The 20,936-nt window shown below is 40.7% G+C and overlaps 2 protein-coding genes and 1 long non-coding RNA gene across 6 annotated transcripts; 1 reads left to right on the forward strand and 2 right to left on the reverse strand.

The window, feature by feature from the left end:
- Nucleotides 1-964: 964 nt before the first annotated feature.
- Nucleotides 965-11,225, reverse strand: LOC129764772 (uncharacterized). The gene is made up of 5 exons (XR_008741226.1): nt 10,994-11,225; nt 2,433-2,536; nt 1,736-2,348; nt 1,474-1,661; nt 965-1,410 (listed from the first exon to the last, which is right to left on the reverse strand). It is a non-coding gene; the product is annotated as an uncharacterized LOC129764772 (long non-coding RNA).
- On the forward strand, nt 2,541-20,456 carry LOC129764764 (uncharacterized). Of its 3 annotated transcripts, XR_008741225.1 has the most exons (5): nt 17,958-18,860; nt 18,936-19,211; nt 19,276-19,470; nt 19,539-19,965; nt 20,044-20,456. XR_008741225.1 is itself a non-coding variant. In XM_055764231.1 (4 exons), exon 1 carries the CDS (start codon nt 4,164-4,166, stop codon nt 9,408-9,410), a length of 5,247 nt encoding a protein of 1,748 aa, XP_055620206.1. In that variant the 5' UTR covers nt 2,541-4,163; the 3' UTR covers nt 9,411-10,660; nt 19,276-19,470; nt 19,539-19,965; nt 20,044-20,383. The 3 variants fall into 3 exon arrangements, 2 of the variants coding, with proteins under 2 accessions (XP_055620206.1, XP_055620207.1); XM_055764231.1 differs by lacking the exons at nt 17,958-18,860; nt 18,936-19,211 and adding an exon at nt 2,541-10,660 and having other exon boundaries at nt 20,044-20,383; XM_055764232.1 differs by lacking the exons at nt 17,958-18,860; nt 18,936-19,211; nt 19,276-19,470; nt 19,539-19,965; nt 20,044-20,456 and adding exons at nt 2,541-10,660; nt 12,579-13,108.
- On the reverse strand, nt 13,272-14,873 carry LOC129764769 (IST1 homolog). 2 transcript variants are annotated; one of them, XM_055764240.1, is made up of 3 exons: nt 14,012-14,873; nt 13,760-13,960; nt 13,272-13,510 (listed from the first exon to the last, which is right to left on the reverse strand). In XM_055764240.1, the coding sequence occupies exons 1-3, from the start codon at nt 14,750-14,752 to the stop codon at nt 13,352-13,354; spliced, it is 1,101 nt and encodes a 366-aa protein (XP_055620215.1). In that variant the 5' UTR covers nt 14,753-14,873; the 3' UTR covers nt 13,272-13,351. The 2 variants fall into 2 exon arrangements, with proteins under 2 accessions (XP_055620215.1, XP_055620214.1); XM_055764239.1 differs by having other exon boundaries at nt 13,272-13,546; nt 14,012-14,871.
- Nucleotides 20,457-20,936: the final 480 nt, after the last annotated feature.

Raw genomic sequence — 20,936 nt, forward strand, 5'->3', positions numbered from 1 at the left:
TTCGTTCAAGTTTTCTAGAAAAATCAGAATTTATCTTCAAATTTCCCGGTTTCATGTATTCTTTCTACGCTGAAAAGGTTAGAAAATCATCATTTTACAATGTGCTGTGTACATTACGAGGAATGGCTTGTTATAAGTATTGTAACTTTAATTTTTTTCAACTAAGTAAACGATGAACAGGGCGTTTTGCGCTAAAAATACTGCAAATTCTTCTCGTATCGGCCCCTACATAATCAATGATATCAGCCAATTTGATGTGATATCAATTTCATCGCAGTTATCCATAGTATCAATAACCGGTATGCATCATCAAACATAAAATTTTCGAAGATTATCTATGACTTTGGTCAAATCGCGCGTTGAAACCATCGTAAATATACAAAACTCCAACTTTTTTACCATATACTGACGACATTCAATGGCTGAAATGAATCTAAATTGAAATAAAATGAATAATCACCACCGAATCTTGCTTTTCAGTGCGTAAAATAAACAAACACCCTCACTAGAGGCGAATGAACTAAAAAGTTTAAACCCTCTTAAAGCCAAAAAGAAGAAGAAGAAACACCCTCACTTTTGTGGTTCTGAGCTCTAATATAGATGTCGCATGAGCTGATTCAGCTTTGCGTAAATTCGTCAATAAGTATCGCTACACTGACCCAAAACATTGGTATATATAATGAATTTTTTGGTAAATATTACCAATGATTAGTAAATTTTTGCAATACGAATTATTCGTACATATTACACAATAACAATGGTAAACAAATGTCAAACTGGTCAGTATAACCCACTATAAACGGTTGGTTCAACGTTTGTTTAACATATATCCTAAACATATATGAAATTTGTTCAACACGATGTCATTTGTCAGTCCACCGTCAGTGGTATTTTGATCGGGTATAGAATCGTAATATTTTCGTTTCAATTGTAATTAAAATATATTTTTTAAATTTATTATAAACAATAAAAATTATAAATAATTATTTCTATATAAATAAAATTGGAACTCGAGGAAGGAACCGGTCGATTTGATTCGTTAGATCAGCTGGTGTTTGCATCATCAACTGCTCGTATCAACGCTGTCCCCCGACTTTCGGCAGTCACTATTCCATTACTACTATTGCTACGGGCATTATTATACACCCCAACCAAGGACGCTTGTATCACAGATGCCGGGGATTTTATCGCAGGTTTTTTGAAGCAGCATATTCTGCTGGTAAAACAGTGGACGAACCGGGTATTTGTTGTTACTGCTACTGCTGCTGTAACACAGCCGTACTTCGGGAGATTTTCCGTTGTGGTACCGCAGGAGCAGACAGAAATTCTGATAGTTTTTTGTTCCAGTCCAGCTTATAGAGCAACAGTTTCATTATTCGCAAGTGGTTTTCCGTGTTATGCAAGATTTGACTGGAAAAATTAAACAAATGCATTAACATGTGACAGTCGGATAAGGCTGGCAGGCATACTTACAAAATTTTCTCCCTAGAAGGACACATTAGAATATGGCACCACACTTGCATCAGTATTGTCGGTTCTTCTTTCAGTTCCCGCTGGTACTGCATTTGGCATATTCGTATCAGATGTATCATGATATACTTGAGCGTCATGTTGTGGTAAATTGGCAGATCCTGGATATGAAATCGGATTGCTACGCATCACTGGTAATTTATTTGTGGACAGATACATGGATACTTAATAAAAAATTATATAAAACATGTATAGGATATCCTACTTGAGGCTTACGACGAATTTGTCGTAAAACATAACCAGAATGATCGGATCGGACAGCTCCCGTAAGAACTTCTTGAGCACCGTGGCTACACCATCCGGTGAATAGCTGCCCAGATCGGTGTTGATTAGATTTTCGTTGAGTGAGTCACGCAGTTTAACCTCATCGTGGTTCGGTGACGTCGTCCGATACAGATTATACAGATCCAGGTTCAAGTTACACATCACTTTCTGTTCGAGCTCGTTGCAAGATATTATGACAATCTGCGGCGCCGGCAGCTCGGCCACGCTAAACTGCTAGCAAAGACCAAGTCCAAAGGCCTGGTGACTACGGCTGGTCAACGTTACCGTCCTACTGCCAGTTTCCGCTGCGCACGGTTCATGTCCCGTGGCCGAGCAATGCTGATGCACTATGAGATTACACTGCAAGTATTACTGACATTTATCACATTTAATCGTCCACCAGATCAAGCGGATGTTTATCGGCCGAGTTATCACCATCTTCGCCGGTTATTCCCAGCACGATACCTCTATCTCCACTGGTGGTTCGCAAAGTACCACAACTGTGAATCGGTTTCTCTGCGCTCTGCGCGATTAGGTGGACCATATGTAAAAACCTATAATACAGCAACGAAATGAAATGATAAGCCATAAAACAAACGTTAAAATGCAATATTTAAAAATTATTCAAAATAACTTACCTTTATTATTGTTATCAGCACGGCGAAAATTGAAATAATGACCGATATTTTTTCGCGGTTGCCAGAGGTGACAATTGTCTGAGTTAACGCACAGTAAAATGTACCTGTTACGGACCCAATTTAGATAGCAAGGCCGGCCAATAAACAAAATAATGTTATTGAAGTGCAAACGAGCGCATAGAAAATTTATAGCCCAATGAATCACCAGATACGGCCATGTGATTCATCCCTTTCTTATTTTTCTTTTCCTTTTGTATAGCTTCAGACAAGCGGTGCATGACGCACCAGAAAGTAGGGACAAATAAATAAACAAATCTGTGACCCGCACGATCCTCTGAATAGATCGTATTACTCATAGTGTAGCGCAGGCATACAAGATAGGAAATCACGTGTTCATTTGAGACCGTGAGCAGGCAGCATAGACAGATAAGGCGCCTGGAATACACAAAGACAACAAGGCACCAGGCGAAAGATTATTGCTGGTAATAAGCCTGGCCTCGCCCATTATCGAATATACGAAGGGCTATAAACAAAAATAACATTTTAAGCCGACGATGAGTAATAAACTTTCTAAATTGTACCCCTCTAGCGAGAGCGACAAAGGTCCGCAGAGATAAGCGGGTAGTAATAACATGTAGGGAAATAGCAGGCAGACAATCGATATGGGCTCGGTTGTCTGAGAAGGAAAGAGAGATCTCTTCTCTCCTTTATAGTTTTAACGCCTAGGAATGAATTCTTGGGTATATATACTGGGGATTCTGGCCTAGGAAGTCAGTTCAATTTCACAGTTCAAATCAAACAGTTCAATTTCACAGTTCAAATCAAACAGTCCAATTGTTGAGTCCATTTCAAAATTCAAATCAAACAGTTCAAATCAAACAGTTCAAATCAGAAGTCTAACTCGTTAGTTCAAAATCAAAGTTCGTAGTTCAAAGTTCAATTCGTGATCCGAAAATCCACCAAGCGTTGACAACCAGGCGTCACGCATCAGAATCCGGATACACCCAAGCGTTGGCAACCAGGCGCCACGCTATAAAAGGTATAACCAAAAGGAACAAATCCCAATCCGAAAAGCAGACCATTTGCTTCGCTTCACCGGACCGCACTGGAGCCGGAAGAGGTTGAAGTTTTGTGGCTGCCCTAGCCGGGATTTGTTCACGCAAAGGGGCTTAGCCCATAAGAGACCAACCAAGTCCAGGGAAATAGATCCCTGGCTTTAATAAATTTAAACCGTGATTCTCAGGCCTCAATTGCCGACATCTAGGGAAATAAGTTCCCTAGATTAATCACGAAGCGCTCGAGAGAGGACGAGCGAAAAGTCTTGCCTTCATAGCAAGCATCTAGGGAACTCCAGTTCCTTAGATTATATTTTGGTGGCTCCAGAGAGGATCGAACTCACGACCTTCGCGTTATCAGCACGATCCCTCGCGCAAGAGGAGTAAATCGGGAGGCTCAGAATCACGCCTTTTTGAAAAGACTAAGAAGTCAAGAATTGAAATTTGAACTCTCGCGCCAGAGAGTGAAATTGAACTCACGTGTATTCAAACGGGAATCACGTTGTAAGAGGAGATAAGACTTGGAACTCAAGCACTCATAGAAATTGATTTGAACACACGTGCATTCAAAAGGGAATCACGTTTATAAGAAAGAGATAAGACTTGAAAATTTAAGCACTCAAAAAAGATCTGAATTGAACTCACGTGTATTCAAGAAGGAATCACGTTAATTAAAATGGCTACATACGCATATAAAGCCAACCCTAATGGGCACTGCCGTCTGTGTACGGACAAAGACAAGAAAGAGGACATGGTCGCATGCGATGAATGCGATCGGTGGTTCCACATTTCATGTGTGGGACTCACATACCTACCCAAGAAAGATGAAAGGTGGGTATGCCCTAAGTGCATGAGCACAGAAAGGGAAATGATGGAACTGAAAGTCAAAGTCAGACAATCAGTTTCCGGAGACAGCTTGCAAGAAATTTTGCAAGAGAACAGAGCAGCAATGGAGGCTCTGGTAAAGTCCATGAGGACAACGAGATTCGAAGCTGAACCAGGTACAAGTTCAGCACACAATAATGACAGCATCGAAGGTCAAAATCAGGAGGCAGAGCCAGAATGGACTGTCTACCTAAAGCGACAAGCACTCATGAGCTTGCCAAAATATGGAGGTGCGGCCAGAGAATGGCCGAAATTTAAAAAGGCCTTTGATGAGACCACAAAACAAGGTCAATTTAACAGGCTTGAAAATTTGAATCGCCTGCAAACAGTGCTGTACGGGAACGCAGAGAGGAGCGTCCGACAGTTAATGATGGATCCAAATAATATGGACCAAATAATTGATAAACTAGAAGATAATTTCGGAAGACCCGAACTAGTCTATAAAGAACTACTAGCCGAACTCACCAATATCAAAAGGGAGAGTCGGAATTTGATTACCGAGATATCCGAAGCACTGGATAATCTCGTCTGTAATGTTTCTCTTATGGATAGAGAAGAATTCCTGATTGACCACCGATTGGTGGAAGAGATCATAAGGAAAATGCCCTACGGTCTACAGGTGAAGTGGACTGAAGAAATGTACGACGGGGCAAAGACTTTAGCTGATCTCAATGAGTGGCTGAAGCCTCATTCGAGAACCAATAGACTGCTGAATGGCACCAGCAGGCCGCAGCCGCGAGAAACAAGCAGACCGCAGCCGCGAGAAATTAACAGATCGCAGCCGCGAGACACGAGGCCTGAGCGTCGATTTAACGTAAATACGCATCAGGAAAATAGATCGACAATAATAAAACGCAATTGTGAAGCATGTCGGGGAAACCACAAACTCCTCGAATGCACCAGATTTAAGGCTATGAAGCCTGAAAAGCGAAATGAATTAGCCTTTAAGGCAAAGGTATGCTTGAGCTGTCTCGCATTTACAAACCATATGATGCGAGACTGCAAAAGAGCAAAACAATGTGGAATTAATGGATGTAAGTTCAAACATCATCCATTAATTCATAAATCTCATGAGAGAGAATCAAGTGATTCAAATCAGTCGGAAGGACAGCATAGTCCAGATACACAAGCAGATGGTGAGATACACAATCACCAACAACTAACAAAATCCAACGTATTCTACCAAATAGTTCCTGTGACGTTGAAAAATAATGACAAAATCATCAACACGTTCGCTTTCTTGGATGCGGGGTCATCACTCTCTCTAATAGACGAGGAGATTGCGAACAAGTTAGGGCTCAACGGAAGAATTGATCCGTTAATGCTAAAGTGGACGCAGAACGTCACGAGAAACGAACAAAACAGCCGTAGAGTTCAGGTACGAATCAACGGCAACAATGAAAAAGAATACGTCATGAAAGGAGTGAGAACGATAAAGAATCTCCAACTCCCAGAGCAAAGCTTCAACAAGGAGGTGATGGAGAAAAGGTATCCATACCTCAAGAATCTGCCGTTGAGCAGTTACAGCAGTATACGCCCGACGATATTAATTGGACTGAGTCACAGTCACTTGTTAATTCCATTCGAAAGGCGAATGAGAAAACCGAACGAGCCCACAGCGCTACGAACCAAACTTGGATGGTTCATGTTCGGCAACATATCGTCCAATGTGCAAGGCGGACACATCATGGTCATTCAGCAAGAAGATGAAATGAACAAGGCTTTGCAGAAATATTTCTCCACCGAAGACTTCGGCGTTAAGGTAGTCAAGAATCTACCAAAATCAGCTGAAGAAGAAAAGGCTGAACAAATTCTAAGAAGTACTATGAAATACAAGGATGGTAGATACGAAGTTGGACTTCTATGGAAAGATGAGGAAACGAAATTTCCAAATAGCTACAACAATGCAGCAAAGAGGCTGACAACGAGTGAGAGAACGTTAAAAAAAGACCCAGAGTTGAAAAAATGGGCAATAGAAACATTTGCGGATTACGAGAAGAAAGGCTACATCCGCAAACTGTCAGAGGAAGAAATTATGAAGCCGATATCAAGAGTGTATTATCTTCCACACTTTATTGTGCACAACAAAAATAAGTTGCCACCTAAACCAAGGTTGGTTTTCGATGCGGCGGCAAAGACACAAGGTGTATCGTTCAACACGGAACTGTTATCAGGGCCGGATGCTACTACGTCATTGTTCGGTGTTTTAGTAAGATTCCGAGAAGGAGCAATTGCTGTATGTGGAGACATCAAAGAGATGTTCCACCAAGTACGAATCCGAGCTGAAGATCAACACGCTCAGAGATTCTTATGGAGAGATTGTGATAGCAGTAAGAAACCTGATGTATACGTAATGCAGGTGATGACATTCGGATCAACCTGTTCACCGTCATGTGCACAAGCGGTTAAAAACCACAACGCAGAAAAATTCAGAAAATATTGTCCAGTGGCGACTGAAGCAATCATCAAGCAACACTACGTCGACGATTATTTGGATAGTTTCGAAGAGCTTGATAAGGCAGCAGAGATAGTACTACATGTTATGAAAATTCACGATCACGCGGGTTTCCACATCAGAAACTTTGTGTCAAACAGCAGAGAACTTCTGCAAAGTTTACCCTCGGAACGTGTACAAATTTCCGGAATCAAAATGTTCGAAGAAAAGGATTCAATGACAGAAAAGGTACTTGGTGTATATTGGAACACCACGTCTGACACACTCGGCTATCAAATCAAATTAGACAAGCTAGGAAGTGATGTTACACAAATGCTACGTTTACCAACAAAGAGAGAGGTACTAGCTTTCGTGATGAGTGTCTACGATCCACTTGGACTCATCTCAAATATAACTGTGCATGGAAGAATCCTCATGCAAAGGCTGCACATAGAAAATATAGATTGGGATGACGAAATTCCCGAGAAGTTGCAGTCAGACTGGCAACACTGGTTAGAAATTATTGAATCTGCTGATAGCGTAACGATACCAAGATACATCCTCGAAGAAAGAACAGGTGAAGTAGAACTACACACCTTTGTAGATGCTTCTGAGAAAGCATTTTGTGCATGTGTGTACGTAAGAAGTATATCTGGAAACACACCACACGTAAGACTTCTATCAGCAAAGTCTAGAGTAGCACCAGTCAAACCATTAAGCATACCACGCCTAGAGCTACAAGCGGCCGTGTTAGGAAGCCGATTAACCAAAACGATAATAGATGAAACGAGGTTGAAAATCGTCAGCAAAACAATTTGGAGTGATTCACAGACCGTATTGTCATGGATCAAGAGTCCAAAACGAAGAAGCGTATTTGTGATGCATCGAGTAGGTGAAATCCTGGAAGATAACAGGAAAAATGAATGGCGATGGGTGCCAACAGATGAAAATCCAGCCGATGAAGGCACAAAGGAAAAGCTAGGAAAATCACAATGGTTTGAGGGACCTGATTTCCTAAAGCTCTCAGAATCGTCATGGCCTTCCATTGAAGAGAAGGAAACAGACGAAGAGTTGAGAGAAACAGTGCTAGTTCACGAAGAACTAAGCAAACTTAGTTTCATCGATAAGTACAAGGAATACTCAGATTGGTGGAAATTGGCGAAGAACCTTTGTGTATTAAACAGGACAAAGGAAAGATTACGTCGTGGATATATTCCAGACATTGAGTACAAGGACTACCAAAGAGCTGAGAACGTGCTCTATAGAAAGATGCAATGGGAAGCATTTCCAACAGAGATGGAAACTTTATTCAATGGCGGAACAATATCGTCAGGACCATTGGTCAGTTACGCACCCTTCCTAGACGAGGCAGGGGTAATGAGAAGTGGAGGACGTTTGAAGAAAGCCATGTCAGTACCATGGACTACAAGAACGCCAATATTGCTCCCACAAAAGCATCCATATACATATTTGATCGTGAAAGCAACACACGAAAGATATTTCCACCACGGCGAAAACACCGTCATAGCAGCATTACGGCAGAAGTATTGGATACTGCATATAAGAACAGTATTAGCAAACGTCAAGAAGAATTGCAATAGGTGCAAAATACGACGTGCAACTCCGGTAGAGCCGATGATGGCAGATTTACCACATTTCCGCACAGAAGCGCATATACCTCCATTTACAAACTGCGGAGTAGATTACTTCGGACCTTTCGAAGTAGCGGTAAAGAGATCGCTCGAGAAGAGATGGGGCGTCATATTCACCTGTCTCTCAACAAGAGCAGTACATATTGAGATGGCAGAAAATCTCAGTACTGATGCGTTCATGGTCGTGTTAAGGAACTTCCAGAACCGAAGAGGAAAGGTCACCAGTATCTACAGCGACAACGGAACGAACTTCGTTGGAGCAGAGCGAGAGTTAAAGTCGCTAGTCAATGAAATCAACGAGAAGATGGGCAAAAATGAAGCAGCAAAAATGGAAATCCAGTGGAGATTCAACCCACCTTCAGCACCACATTTTGGAGGCGCTTGGGAGAGATTAATAAGAAACGTCAAAGTAGCACTAGCAGAGATCCTGAAAGTTTGGGGTAGGAGCAAGCCATCAGCAGCAACGTTGCAAGCTGCATTCATCCAAGCGGAATTTTTAGTCAACTCTCGACCGTTGACACACATACCAGTCTCCTGCATCGACGATGAAGTGTTGACGCCATTCCACGCGTTAATAGGAAGAGCAGGAGAGTATGCCCCACCGTATGCACCAACGACCAGTCAGTATGACACAGCGCAATGGAGACGCATTCAACATTATTCCAAGTTGTTTTGGAACCGATGGAAGAAGGAGTACTTACCAACTCTGTTAAAGCGTAATAAAAATACGCAGAAAGTAGAACCGATCAAAGTCAACGACATCGTCTTAATCACGGACGACGACGCACCACCAGGAAAATGGCTTAAAGGACGAGTCATCGAAACGTTTGTGGCGAGCGACGGGCAAGTTCGCCAAGCAAAGATCCAAACCGCGAAAGGTGTCCTGAAACGACCGGCAGTTAAAATTGCAGTACTGGACATTATCAAGGGAAATGATCCAGCCATCAACTAATCAGGAAGAAGACGTCAGTGCTCGCTACCAGAGCACCAATATCCGAAAGATGCAGCCAACTGATGTAAGCTCGCGTCAGAGCTAAGATGTATGATCCATGGACCAAGCATTGAAGAGGACATCCTTTGGAACCAGGCAACGTGCCGAAGAATTGAAATTTAAAAGTGTTTTTAAACTCTGTTAGAATATAAGGATGAATGTAAAATAAATGATGCTCCGAAAACATGTAAACAAATAGAGATATAAGTAACACAGGTAGCATAGGGTCCGTTCAGGAATTTTATAAATCGAACAAGTAGATTTATCAGGGCCGGAATGTTACGGACCCAATTTAGATAGCAAGGCCGGCCAATAAACAAAATAATGTTATTGAAGTGCAAACGAGCGCATAGAAAATTTATAGCCCAATGAATCACCAGATACGGCCATGTGATTCATCCCTTTCTTATTTTTCTTTTCCTTTTGTATAGCTTCAGACAAGCGGTGCATGACGCACCAGAAAGTAGGGACAAATAAATAAACAAATCTGTGACCCGCACGATCCTCTGAATAGATCGTATTACTCATAGTGTAGCGCAGGCATACAAGATAGGAAATCACGTGTTCATTTGAGACCGTGAGCAGGCAGCATAGACAGATAAGGCGCCTGGAATACACAAAGACAACAAGGCACCAGGCGAAAGATTATTGCTGGTAATAAGCCTGGCCTCGCCCATTATCGAATATACGAAGGGCTATAAACAAAAATAACATTTTAAGCCGACGATGAGTAATAAACTTTCTAAATTGTACCCCTCTAGCGAGAGCGACAAAGGTCCGCAGAGATAAGCGGGTAGTAATAACATGTAGGGAAATAGCAGGCAGACAATCGATATGGGCTCGGTTGTCTGAGAAGGAAAGAGAGATCTCTTCTCTCCTTTATAGTTTTAACGCCTAGGAATGAATTCTTGGGTATATATACTGGGGATTCTGGCCTAGGAAGTCAGTTCAATTTCACAGTTCAAATCAAACAGTTCAATTTCACAGTTCAAATCAAACAGTCCAATTGTTGAGTCCATTTCAAAATTCAAATCAAACAGTTCAAATCAAACAGTTCAAATCAGAAGTCTAACTCGTTAGTTCAAAATCAAAGTTCGTAGTTCAAAGTTCAATTCGTGATCCGAAAATCCACCAAGCGTTGACAACCAGGCGTCACGCATCAGAATCCGGATACACCCAAGCGTTGGCAACCAGGCGCCACGCTATAAAAGGTATAACCAAAAGGAACAAATCCCAATCCGAAAAGCAGACCATTTGCTTCGCTTCACCGGACCGCACTGGAGCCGGAAGAGGTTGAAGTTTTGTGGCTGCCCTAGCCGGGATTTGTTCACGCAAAGGGGCTTAGCCCATAAGAGACCAACCAAGTCCAGGGAAATAGATCCCTGGCTTTAATAAATTTAAACCGTGATTCTCAGGCCTCAATTGCCGACATCTAGGGAAATAAGTTCCCTAGATTAATCACGAAGCGCTCGAGAGAGGACGAGCGAAAAGTCTTGCCTTCATAGCAAGCATCTAGGGAACTCCAGTTCCTTAGATTATAGTACCAATCGTTGGTAGGGATGTGTATTGCGTTTATTTAACTAATATTTATGCAAATATGTACATTCTACTAATGTTTGGCTTACCAAAGATTTGGTAGCTTATTTTAGTAATTTGTCTTCTGGGTGTACAGTCATGTAATTCATCCAGAATGGACCCCGTTTTCAATGTATGGGAGTTTTCACATAAATTCAAGTTGAATATTTTTTGAGTGTATATTTCCCATCCTTCCATCAAATGCTCTAAAGGCTGATTTAGACGATGCCAGTCAGCGCTCTAGTTAAAGTATCCAGTGAATAGAGAACAGACACTCTGTTCAAGTTAGAGGCCAATTACTTGTTCGATACTGGTACAAGTAACTTGAACAGAGTGTCTATTCTCTGTTCACTGGATACTTCAACTAGAGCGCTGACTGGCATCGTCTAAATCAGCCTTAAGTTTTGCATGACATGACTTCTAAGGGCCAGGTGAAGGTCCCTATCCCCCACACAAGAAAAGCTTTGCCTGTACGTGCGAACCAATGAGGTACATATAGAGGTGAAGCAGTAGGCGAAGTATATTTGTATTGGCGACCAAAATATGGTTTCGCAATTATTTGCGTTCTTGACGAAGTGTATATGGAAGAAACAAAACAATGTTCGAAATACTCACGGTTTCATGATGGTTTGTGCCAAATTTCTAATGAAATCTTGCAACCTTTTGTCTTTAAACAGATGACAATTGTATTGTGGCCTATTTCCCTTATTAATATGGTGAAAAAAACCAGAGAGTAGTCTTAGTTTGTCTTCGAAAGCAGTAACATTTTCAGTGAAACGCTGCTTAATTGAACACTATTTTCTCACATCATACACACCCACACTGAGAGCCATAGTCATATTAATATGGTATCGTTAGAAAAAGGAAAGTTCGTTTGTTTCTATTGCCGTGGGGGAGTGAAAATGTTTCACTAAAATATCACTTTTGTTGGTTCCCTTCGTCGTGATTTCACAAATTTCCACTGCACGCTATCAGATTATGTTTATAATACGCGGGAACATCAATAAAATGTATGTTTTTCATTGATAACACACTTATTGAAAAAAGCATTTTCACACGGATGCGGTGGGCAATCAAAGATAAACACGACAACTGACGTCACTATTTGAAAAATACCCAGCAAACATTAAATCGTATAACTTTGCACATGATAAGTCACATATAATTTCGTATCAAATCACAATCGCATAAAATATCAATCAAAATATCGATCATATATATCTAAAATCGCATAAAATGCAAAAACACGATTTTCCACGTCATCGATGGATTGAGTGGTAACGTTGTCGTATCAAATCGCATATCAGTCCAAAAAGCATCGCATATCGTTATATATGGCTTTATATGCGTACAAAATATGGCATATACGTATATTGCCTCCACTTTTGTGTGTATATGCTAGTTATCTGCATCATATATCATACAAATGTGTCTTGGTTGTATGTATATCGCCTCCAATTATAGCTATTCATACGACTTAATGTTTGCTGGGTAGTTTTGGCAGCGCATACTATGTCATTCGAAACTCTCCCATCTTCATTACCTTTTTTCCAGGACTTGCGTGCAAGGCGGTATAATAAGGTGGAACGTTATGTCAGAACTGCTGTTCAGCCATTACTTGAGTTCGAATTGACAGCGGCCAAACGAACGGCTAGAGTTTTCCGAGAAAGAGGATAACAAATGGCATGCAATGAGGAGTGCATGCCGCTATGTGTTTACTGCGCATAAATGTTGGTTTTGTTTACGCTGTTGGCATCATTGTAGTGTTTCGTTGACTACTGCAAGTTATTGTCTGCATTGCTGTTCTACGGGACGTGAGGGTTGTTGCCGTTGCTGCTGGGATTGGAACTTAGCGATTGTGGGAGCTTTGCTAGTGGGTATATAAAAGAGGTGGCTCTTAATAACCGGTGGGGTTGTGAGACACAAGAGCTAGTTCGATTGAAACCAGCCCAGCGTAGGTATATGTTGGTGGGGACCGCTATGTAGCATAAAGATTTGATCTACTTTGTTTATAAACAAAAAAGCCGCTGTCATTTTTCATCCCCTCTCGCATCATCCATGCCTTATCATCATACTGTCGAAAACGAACCACCTGTCAATTCCAGCTCCTTGATTGCGTGCGAACCCATGGATGAGCTCCGTTGACCTGTTCTTCGCATATAAGCATTTGTGGATGTCATCATGTTATTAGAAATGAGCTAATTTTATTTCTTGATTAACATTCGTATCAAACTCAACCCTAGCATATGAAATGAAACATCATATAATATTGCGTTAAAAAAAGGAATAACTCTTAATCTCTAATCGGTATGATCTCATGCAAGAAATTACTTTCTTTTCTTCAACTCCTCAAATCGTCTTGACAATTCGTCAAAATCTATCTCGTCATTGTCCTGGCCGCCTCTGGACGGATTTTCATCGTTAGGCACATCCGGCAAATCAGCTGGGACGTTTGGTAGCAATGGAAAATTCATTTCTGGAGAAATCTTTGACCGGGGCTGTGGTTTAGGTTTGGTTGAATTCTATTGAGAACAAGAAAAGAGATGGAAATTATGCTACAGTGAGGATGTACAATTGAACAAATCTATGCAGCTCACATTTGTTATCATAATCGAAAAAAATGAATAGTGTACTCACAAGAATCCAAAAATTCAAACATTAGTTTTAGGAATCATAAGGAAAAGAAATGATTCAAAACAAAGATAAGACAATTAGACTCATATTAGCAAACATACCTGCATATTATCATCCGGACTGAGCGATGCGTACGACGGCGGTGGTCCAATATCTCCCTGAGACCTTTTTTCATGTTGCATAAAATGTGAATTTACGTTCAAGTCTTTCACTTCATCAGTTCGTGATTCACACGAATTCGGCGGTATATTATAATTGAAAGATGGTGCTGTGGATTGGCCAAAACTTGAAGCGCTCGGTCCCTACGAAGAAATATTACATATACTTTTCACACGTAAATAAAATTCACTTACCGGATAATTAAATGGAACAGTGGAAGGAAATGTTGGTAATTGCGGTAGTGCCGGTGGTTGTGGATATCCTATGAAACCGAGAGGAGCTGGTGCACCACCACCCGAACCTGGATTCCCTCCATCAAGATTATTTCTATCGGATAGATCAATCAGAGTGCTATCCTCGTGGTTCGGCTTATCAGCCTTCATCACCAGTGGATCTGGCTCGTATTCAACATTGAAAATTTTTGCTATTTCAATAAGATACTTCTCGACCAACAGTTTAGGGGGTGCTTGAATAGCCAATTTATGCATGAGCTTGTCGGAAACTTTATGAGGTGGAATCGCTGCCCTAGCCGACTCGGCGAACGGCTTACCGTATTTTACAGTAAAGATATCCGCGCAAAGTTTCAACTCTTGAACGTCAGCTTGCAATCTAGGGGCAACCCAAATTAAACTGCTAACAGCTTCTTCAATTCCTTCGTCGATTTCCTTCATTTGCGTTACCAACCCGAAACGAGCCAATATTAAATCACAGTACATTTCAACAATTTCCATTGACTCTACTAGATAGTCTTCTCGGATTATATGCTCCACACGGATTTTAGCTCTTTCTGGTTTCCCCGCAATCAAATAGTCGGCAATCTCCTTCCTAGCTTTTTGAGCAAGTTCCGTCTTTTTCTTTTCCAATAACTTCAAGCGGTTGACCGCGAGTCGTAAGTTGGTTTTCAATTTTGTATAGTTCGGACCGCTCGAAAACATTTTTGCTACTTTTTGGATTATTCTACGTAAAATGAAAAATTAAGCAAGATGACTCATGGACAATGTTACACTGTATTATTATGAACTTAACATTTGACAACATAAACGAAGAGAAACTTGAAGTATTATTATTCGATTTATTGTATTCATAGGAAGGTAATACTGTTGATAGTAAATAAGTGAGTTGAGTGAAAATCGTCATTATTATCGAGCTGCACCTTTTAAATAATAATAGTAAACAATAAATAGTTTTTCTGTAATAAAATGGTTTCATGCGTAAAATGAAGCATAAAACATTAAATGACAACATTTAATCCTATAACATGTATCATGGTGAACAATACCGGTCTACTGTTGTTGAAAAGAAAAGAGGTTGCAATGACGACATCGTTTGAGGAGTAGCACCTTTTGATTGGGCGAACATGATTCGATCGTGCTGTCAGTCAAAATCTGACGTATTAGAACAAGGGTACCTCTAGAAGGTTTGGAAATTATTAATCTTCACCTGGGTTTGTACTGAAAAATAGACTCTCCCAAATGCTTTGTTTTGATGTAGGATTGCGACGCTCGTGAATATATTGGGGGTACAAATTGTAAAACGAAAATCGATCGCTCCGAGAAAAACAGGAAGTGGGTTATATCTGTGGTATAACCGCAAGGTTGACGTAGGACTATCTTTGATTTAGTGATCATTTGTTTGAAGTTGAATCTGAATCCATTCTGAATGAATGAATAAATGAATATTCGAAGGAATTCAAAACGAGAGGGTTAAGTTGGAGGCACAAGGTTTTATGCATCCTATATTGGATACGAAAATATTATTCTGATGGGGAAGAATAATCGTCAGAAGCTTTCCTGTTAATTGCACTTGATTGAAAATGCATTTGCTTGAATGCAGGCTTCCTGTGTTTTCGCGTTTTATTTTCGAGAGACGAGTATCGATTTTCTCTTCCTCACAACCCTTCCATGTACAAGCGATGAGACCGGGCGTTAGCACACAGACTTGGGATTGACTCTTTCTCTTTTCTTTCGTAAAATATTGAGATGTATTCAGACTTCCTGTGCGCGCGCGTCTAAATTTCGAGAGACGAGTATTGGTTTTCTCCTTCTCATAGCCTCTTCATGTGCAAGCGATGAGACCGGGCTCTAGCACACGAGCTTGGGTTCGGCTCCTTCTCTTCTCGTTCGTAAAATATTGAGACGCGCTCAAGAATACCTTGTTGCACCTCAACATGAGCGATGCACATGTGTTGGTGCTCGCGAGACTTTCTCGTGTACCTGCCTTAAAGTGACATTTGGTGCTGTCGGAGGAGGTTGTGCTTCTGGTGTTAAAATTTTAATCTTCGTAAAATGGCACGTAGAACAATTTGTGATGAAGAACTGTTTCACATAAATATGGCTGCTAAAATCATCCAATCAATTGATTTATTTGTTGCACACGGCTCGCAATGATTGTGTGAGATACGAGGTTGAATAGGGCAAAGCACATTGTCCCTTCTACGTGCTGTGTGAGATCTCCGAAGGCCTAACCAAATGTTACTTTGAGGCAGTTACACGAGAAAGTCTCAGGAGCACTGATGCACGAGCATCTCTGCACATAACACATGTGCATCGTTCGCATCGAAACGCGACGAAACATTACTGAAAGCATCACAAAATTTTACGTAAGAGAAAGAGCCAACCTCAAGCTCGCGTGCTAAAGCCCGGTCTCATCGCTTGCTCATGGAAGAGTTGTGAGGAAGAAAAAATCGATACTCGTCTCTCGAAATTTAAGCGCGCACAAGAAGTCTGCTCGCTCGGCTACCTTCTGTCTCGCTCATTTGTTGCATACAGCTCCCAATGACTTTGTGAGATGCGATACTGGATAACGCAAAGCACACTGTCTCTTTTGCGTGCTCTACTAGATCTCAGTAAGTCTACTTGAATGTAACATTCAATTCCAAGGGGAACTGGCAGATTATTTTTCAGCAACGATGACATCTTTCCGGATTCTTCTCGATGCTCGATACTACCAAACGAAAAGAGTTGCGCGTGTGTATGCGTGTTTGTGGCGGCTGCTCCGATGCCTCAAGCGGAACCAATTTTCGATGCTGTTATCGCCTTTTCAGTGACATTACTCTCCTCCCGATGGATTCCCTTCTGGCCTAAGATGCACAAACAGGCTCTTGGTGACACCGTTCATCAACGCTTTCATGATGAACGATGATAGCTTCGCCACAGCAGAGACAACATGCTCCAATCGCTGTTCAATTATAACTTATATACCGATTGGTGATTTAATAGGCTATTGAAACAAGTTTTTGGATAAAAAAGTAACAAGTATATAACGCGTAGACAATTTATCTTTCGAATGAAGTGTTTATCATACCATTTCGTTCAGTTGTTTAAAAGCTATTAACGCTCAAAATCTCGTTCTCCGGCGTAACGCTTTCGTTTTCGAAACTTTGAATTCACACCCCAGTATAGAAATGAAAGACGTAGTCCTACGTCAAAATGCCCAATTCAAATGCTTATCGCTCAGTCATTTTCTGATGGATTGGTGAGATTTTTACTTCAATTGATTTGGGCACTCCACAACAACCAGTTGAACTACATGGCTATAGAATCATTCGTTCTGATCAGAGATGCCAGGTTTGAAGACATGTCTTCATTTTGCAGACATTTGACTTACTGTGAAGACATTTGATTTTGTGAAGCCGTTTTGAAGACATTATGAACTATGTGAAGCCATTTCAGAAGAATAGCTTACGTGGGTTTTTGAGAGATATTAGTTCCATGAAATTCTAACTATTGGTCGAAAATATCGCCAAAAGAAGTAGGGCTTTTGTCTCAGTGTCATTCGCTAGCTTTTTTATCAGTGTCACTTGTTTACTTTTGTTCTTAGTAATCAACGGAAACTTTTATCTTGGGGTCATTCACTTGCTTTTCCCAAACTTTTCCAAGCAGGAAATCCACAGGAATTCAACGACAAAGCGACTTTCACTTCAAATTCTTCCAGGTGTACACGCTGTACACGTACAACGCTAGTACAGTTGTATGTCTGTCCATGGTATAAAAGTGGGAACATTGCATTGATACGAAACAAAATTGTGTCTGATAACGATTTTATATTTTTGATAAGTTTGAGTGGAGCTGGAAATGCTAGGAAAATTTAAAAAATAGTTAACTGACTCATCTTTACTTAACTATTATTAAATTTTCCTAGCATTCCCATTTCCGCTCTAATTTTATGTTGGGAACATGAGCATCCCTAGCGATCAATTGTCCAATAAAATAGTTTTAATTTGTTTGTATATACGCTAGTGCGTTTCATTTGGACGTTATGTATACGGCAACCCTGACACCGCGGACGTAAAACTTTATTTAAAATTGAAAATCGTTATCAGACGCAATTTTGTTCGAGTTCAAAGTATTTATATACATTCTGACTAGGGGGGTCTTCGTCTTCGTCTTCGTGGACGACAACCTTCTGATAGCAGTGAGTGACACCCACGCATCAGGATACAGGCAGCTACCAACACCATCGGTTGGTGAGCTGTCGAGATAGGATTCAAACTCTCAGCACAGAAGAGCGGCCATATGGTGATAAGCGGCCACAGACATCAGGGCTCCACTTCCGGGATCCAACTATACAAGAACACTTTTCTCGTCGAGAAACATTAAAGATTCTCGGAGTGTTGGTCGATCACAAACTTAGCTTCCTCCGCCATTTCGAGGAAGTTAAGATAAGCTGTGCCACCCGGTTGGACATTCAAAAAACTATTCCTAACCCGCACCGGAGCAAAAATAGGAAAATTCGGTTACGGGTGGCCAAAGCTATCATCGGCAGCCGCCTCACCTATGGCCTCGAGCTGACGTGTTTGGCCGAAGACAAGCTCCCAAAAACTCTAGCACCGATGTGCAATAAGACATTACGAACTGTCTCCGGCCTATTGGCGATCTAACGCAAAGCTCGATGCGTCATCTGTGTTTAATTTTCGAACTATGAAAATGATGCAAACATCAACCGAATCCGTCAATTACCGTTGAACAGAGTGTGTATAAATCTTTCGGCTGCTTTTTTTCGGAAAAATCCAAGTTTTTTTTGGAATGGAGAGTATATCACCAAGTAAGAAAAATCAAAAATAATATCATATAACTTTTAACAGGAATCAAACGATTTTTTTCGCTCCCAAATTCGCAGATCAAGACAAGGACATCAATATCACAATCGTGGATATTATGGATTACGTGGGGTAATCGGTCCGCCCTATTAGAGAGAGACATGCTGTGTTTGCAGCAAATCACATTATTTGTATCGTTTGGAGGAATAATCAGAACAACATACTATCCATCGAAGCGTATGTAAACCAGTCATTGAACCCCGGAAACACCCCTCACAAAATTAACTTAAAAATTGGAGGAAGCACTTCACAAATAAATGCAAACATATTATTACATGCCTGCTACATATAGAACGGTACGAATAATATATACCCAAACATTACAGCAATTGAAGCATAGTTTCAATTAAATACTTTCAGATATCGGAAGCTGGAGTACTTATCCTGCACAGATGTGATACAGGTTTGGGGAATATCGAAATTCCAAAAAAAACAAAACATGGGGAGCCAAACGTATAGCAGATTTATGTTGCGCCAAGAAGCCGAGAGAGGTGTACAGTGGAAGTGACAATACACAGGAAATACTGGCAGATTCTTATAAAATAATTCTTAGTGGTATAAACCATTTGATGTTTGGAAAGTGTATAAATGTATATAAAGCTATCGTTTTGTTCCCTTTTCAGTTGCCAGTGGATCCGCCTTAGCAAAACATCTTAGTGGAAGATTCATGAATCCACTAAAACTGCATCCGAACAGGGCACTGCAACTTGATAGTGAATGCGAATACGATAGCTATTGCTCGACAAAACAACTGTCTGAATGCTTGACGAGAAAAACCTGTTACATTCAAACAGGACCTGTTCAGTTTGATTCACAATTGGAAGCAGAATTTTTCAAGAAGCACGTAGAGGTCAACTTGGATAAATCCATCGCTATAGCGTTTGCCACAAAGAAACAAAATACGAACGAATGGAAAATTGAACGATCAGTTAGAATAACTGCCAGCAACTGTTACTCGTTGTTCACCTACATGAAAAACAAATCCCCAAACTGGGATAAGAAAATAAATCAGTATTGGAGCATGCGGTCTTTGAACGTTACATCCACTAGGTATGGTAAAGAAACTGAATTCTTGGCTTTTTTTTTTATCTTCGCTTATTTTTCGTCGGCCTATTTCCTCCACTTCAGTGCCAATCACCGACATCAGGGAGGCGACTCCACCTGTTCCTACCTATCAGACTCAACAACTCATGAGCCGGGCCAACTTCTTTTACTTCCCTTTCGAAGGAAGACGTAACCAGAGATTTTTCGCCTCAGAAAATCCCAACGACGCCAGCTGGGATTGAACCCAGGCCGATCGGATTGTGAGGCTGTTACGCTACAAAAGAAAAAGGAATCCCCTGATGAAACAATGCGGACTGATTATTCACCCGAAGAATCCTGGTTTGGAGCGTCGCCGGATGGAATAGATGCTCTTGGGAATGTCGCAACATTTTTACACTATGTTAAAATCATCAATATTTTTGCCAGGTTCAATTGAACATGTGGATCTTGCATTGTAGAATCGCAGAATTAGTCGTTTATTCGAAAAAAGACGATGATTTTCTTGCAATTGAAGTCCCTTTTGATCAAGCGTTTGTTGAAAATGTGGTTAAAAACTTAAAAACCTTGTATTTTGATAAAATGATCAAAAAGTTGTTATCTTGAACAAATAAATATTAAATATGTGCAAGTAGTATTTCATTCTATTGAAACTGTGAACCGTTCCGTTAATACCCCTGCCCCTTATAATTCAAACCCTTCACTTTGTTGTTGGAAATTAGCGCCCACTGAATAGATGGAAAGATTTCCTTGAATAAGATGGAGTTCGATGGCAAATCGATGCTAATGGATTGCTGGTTGTAGATGGAGATTTAGATGTGTCGCTCTCTCTTGGGGTCGACGGAATGAATGCACTTATTTTCGTAACTAAAATATTGTTTAAAATACAATTACTTTTTATTTTCAGAAATAACAACGTTGAAATGAAATGGAAGCTAGTAACATTTATTTTAAAATTTATCATCTTTCAGTACAGGTGG

Source organism: Toxorhynchites rutilus, chromosome 2, assembly GCF_029784135.1.
Source record: "Toxorhynchites rutilus septentrionalis strain SRP chromosome 2, ASM2978413v1, whole genome shotgun sequence".
NCBI lineage: Eukaryota > Metazoa > Arthropoda > Insecta > Diptera > Culicidae > Toxorhynchites > Toxorhynchites rutilus.

Bases quoted from the DNA above. Each gene is read 5' to 3' on its own strand.
- LOC129764764 (XM_055764231.1), top strand. From the start codon at position 4,164: ATGGCTACATACGCATATAAAGCCAACCCTAATGGGCACTGCCGTCTG.
- LOC129764769 (XM_055764239.1), bottom strand. From the start codon at position 14,752: ATGTTTTCGAGCGGTCCGAACTATACAAAATTGAAAACCAACTTACGA. The intron at 13,961-14,011 runs GTAAGTGAATTT...ATTTCTTCGTAG, and splicing joins CTGTTCCATTTAATTATCCG to GGACCGAGCGCTTCAAGTTT. The intron at 13,547-13,759 runs GTATGTTTGCTA...TGTTCTCAATAG, and splicing joins GTCCGGATGATAATATGCAG to AATTCAACCAAACCTAAACC.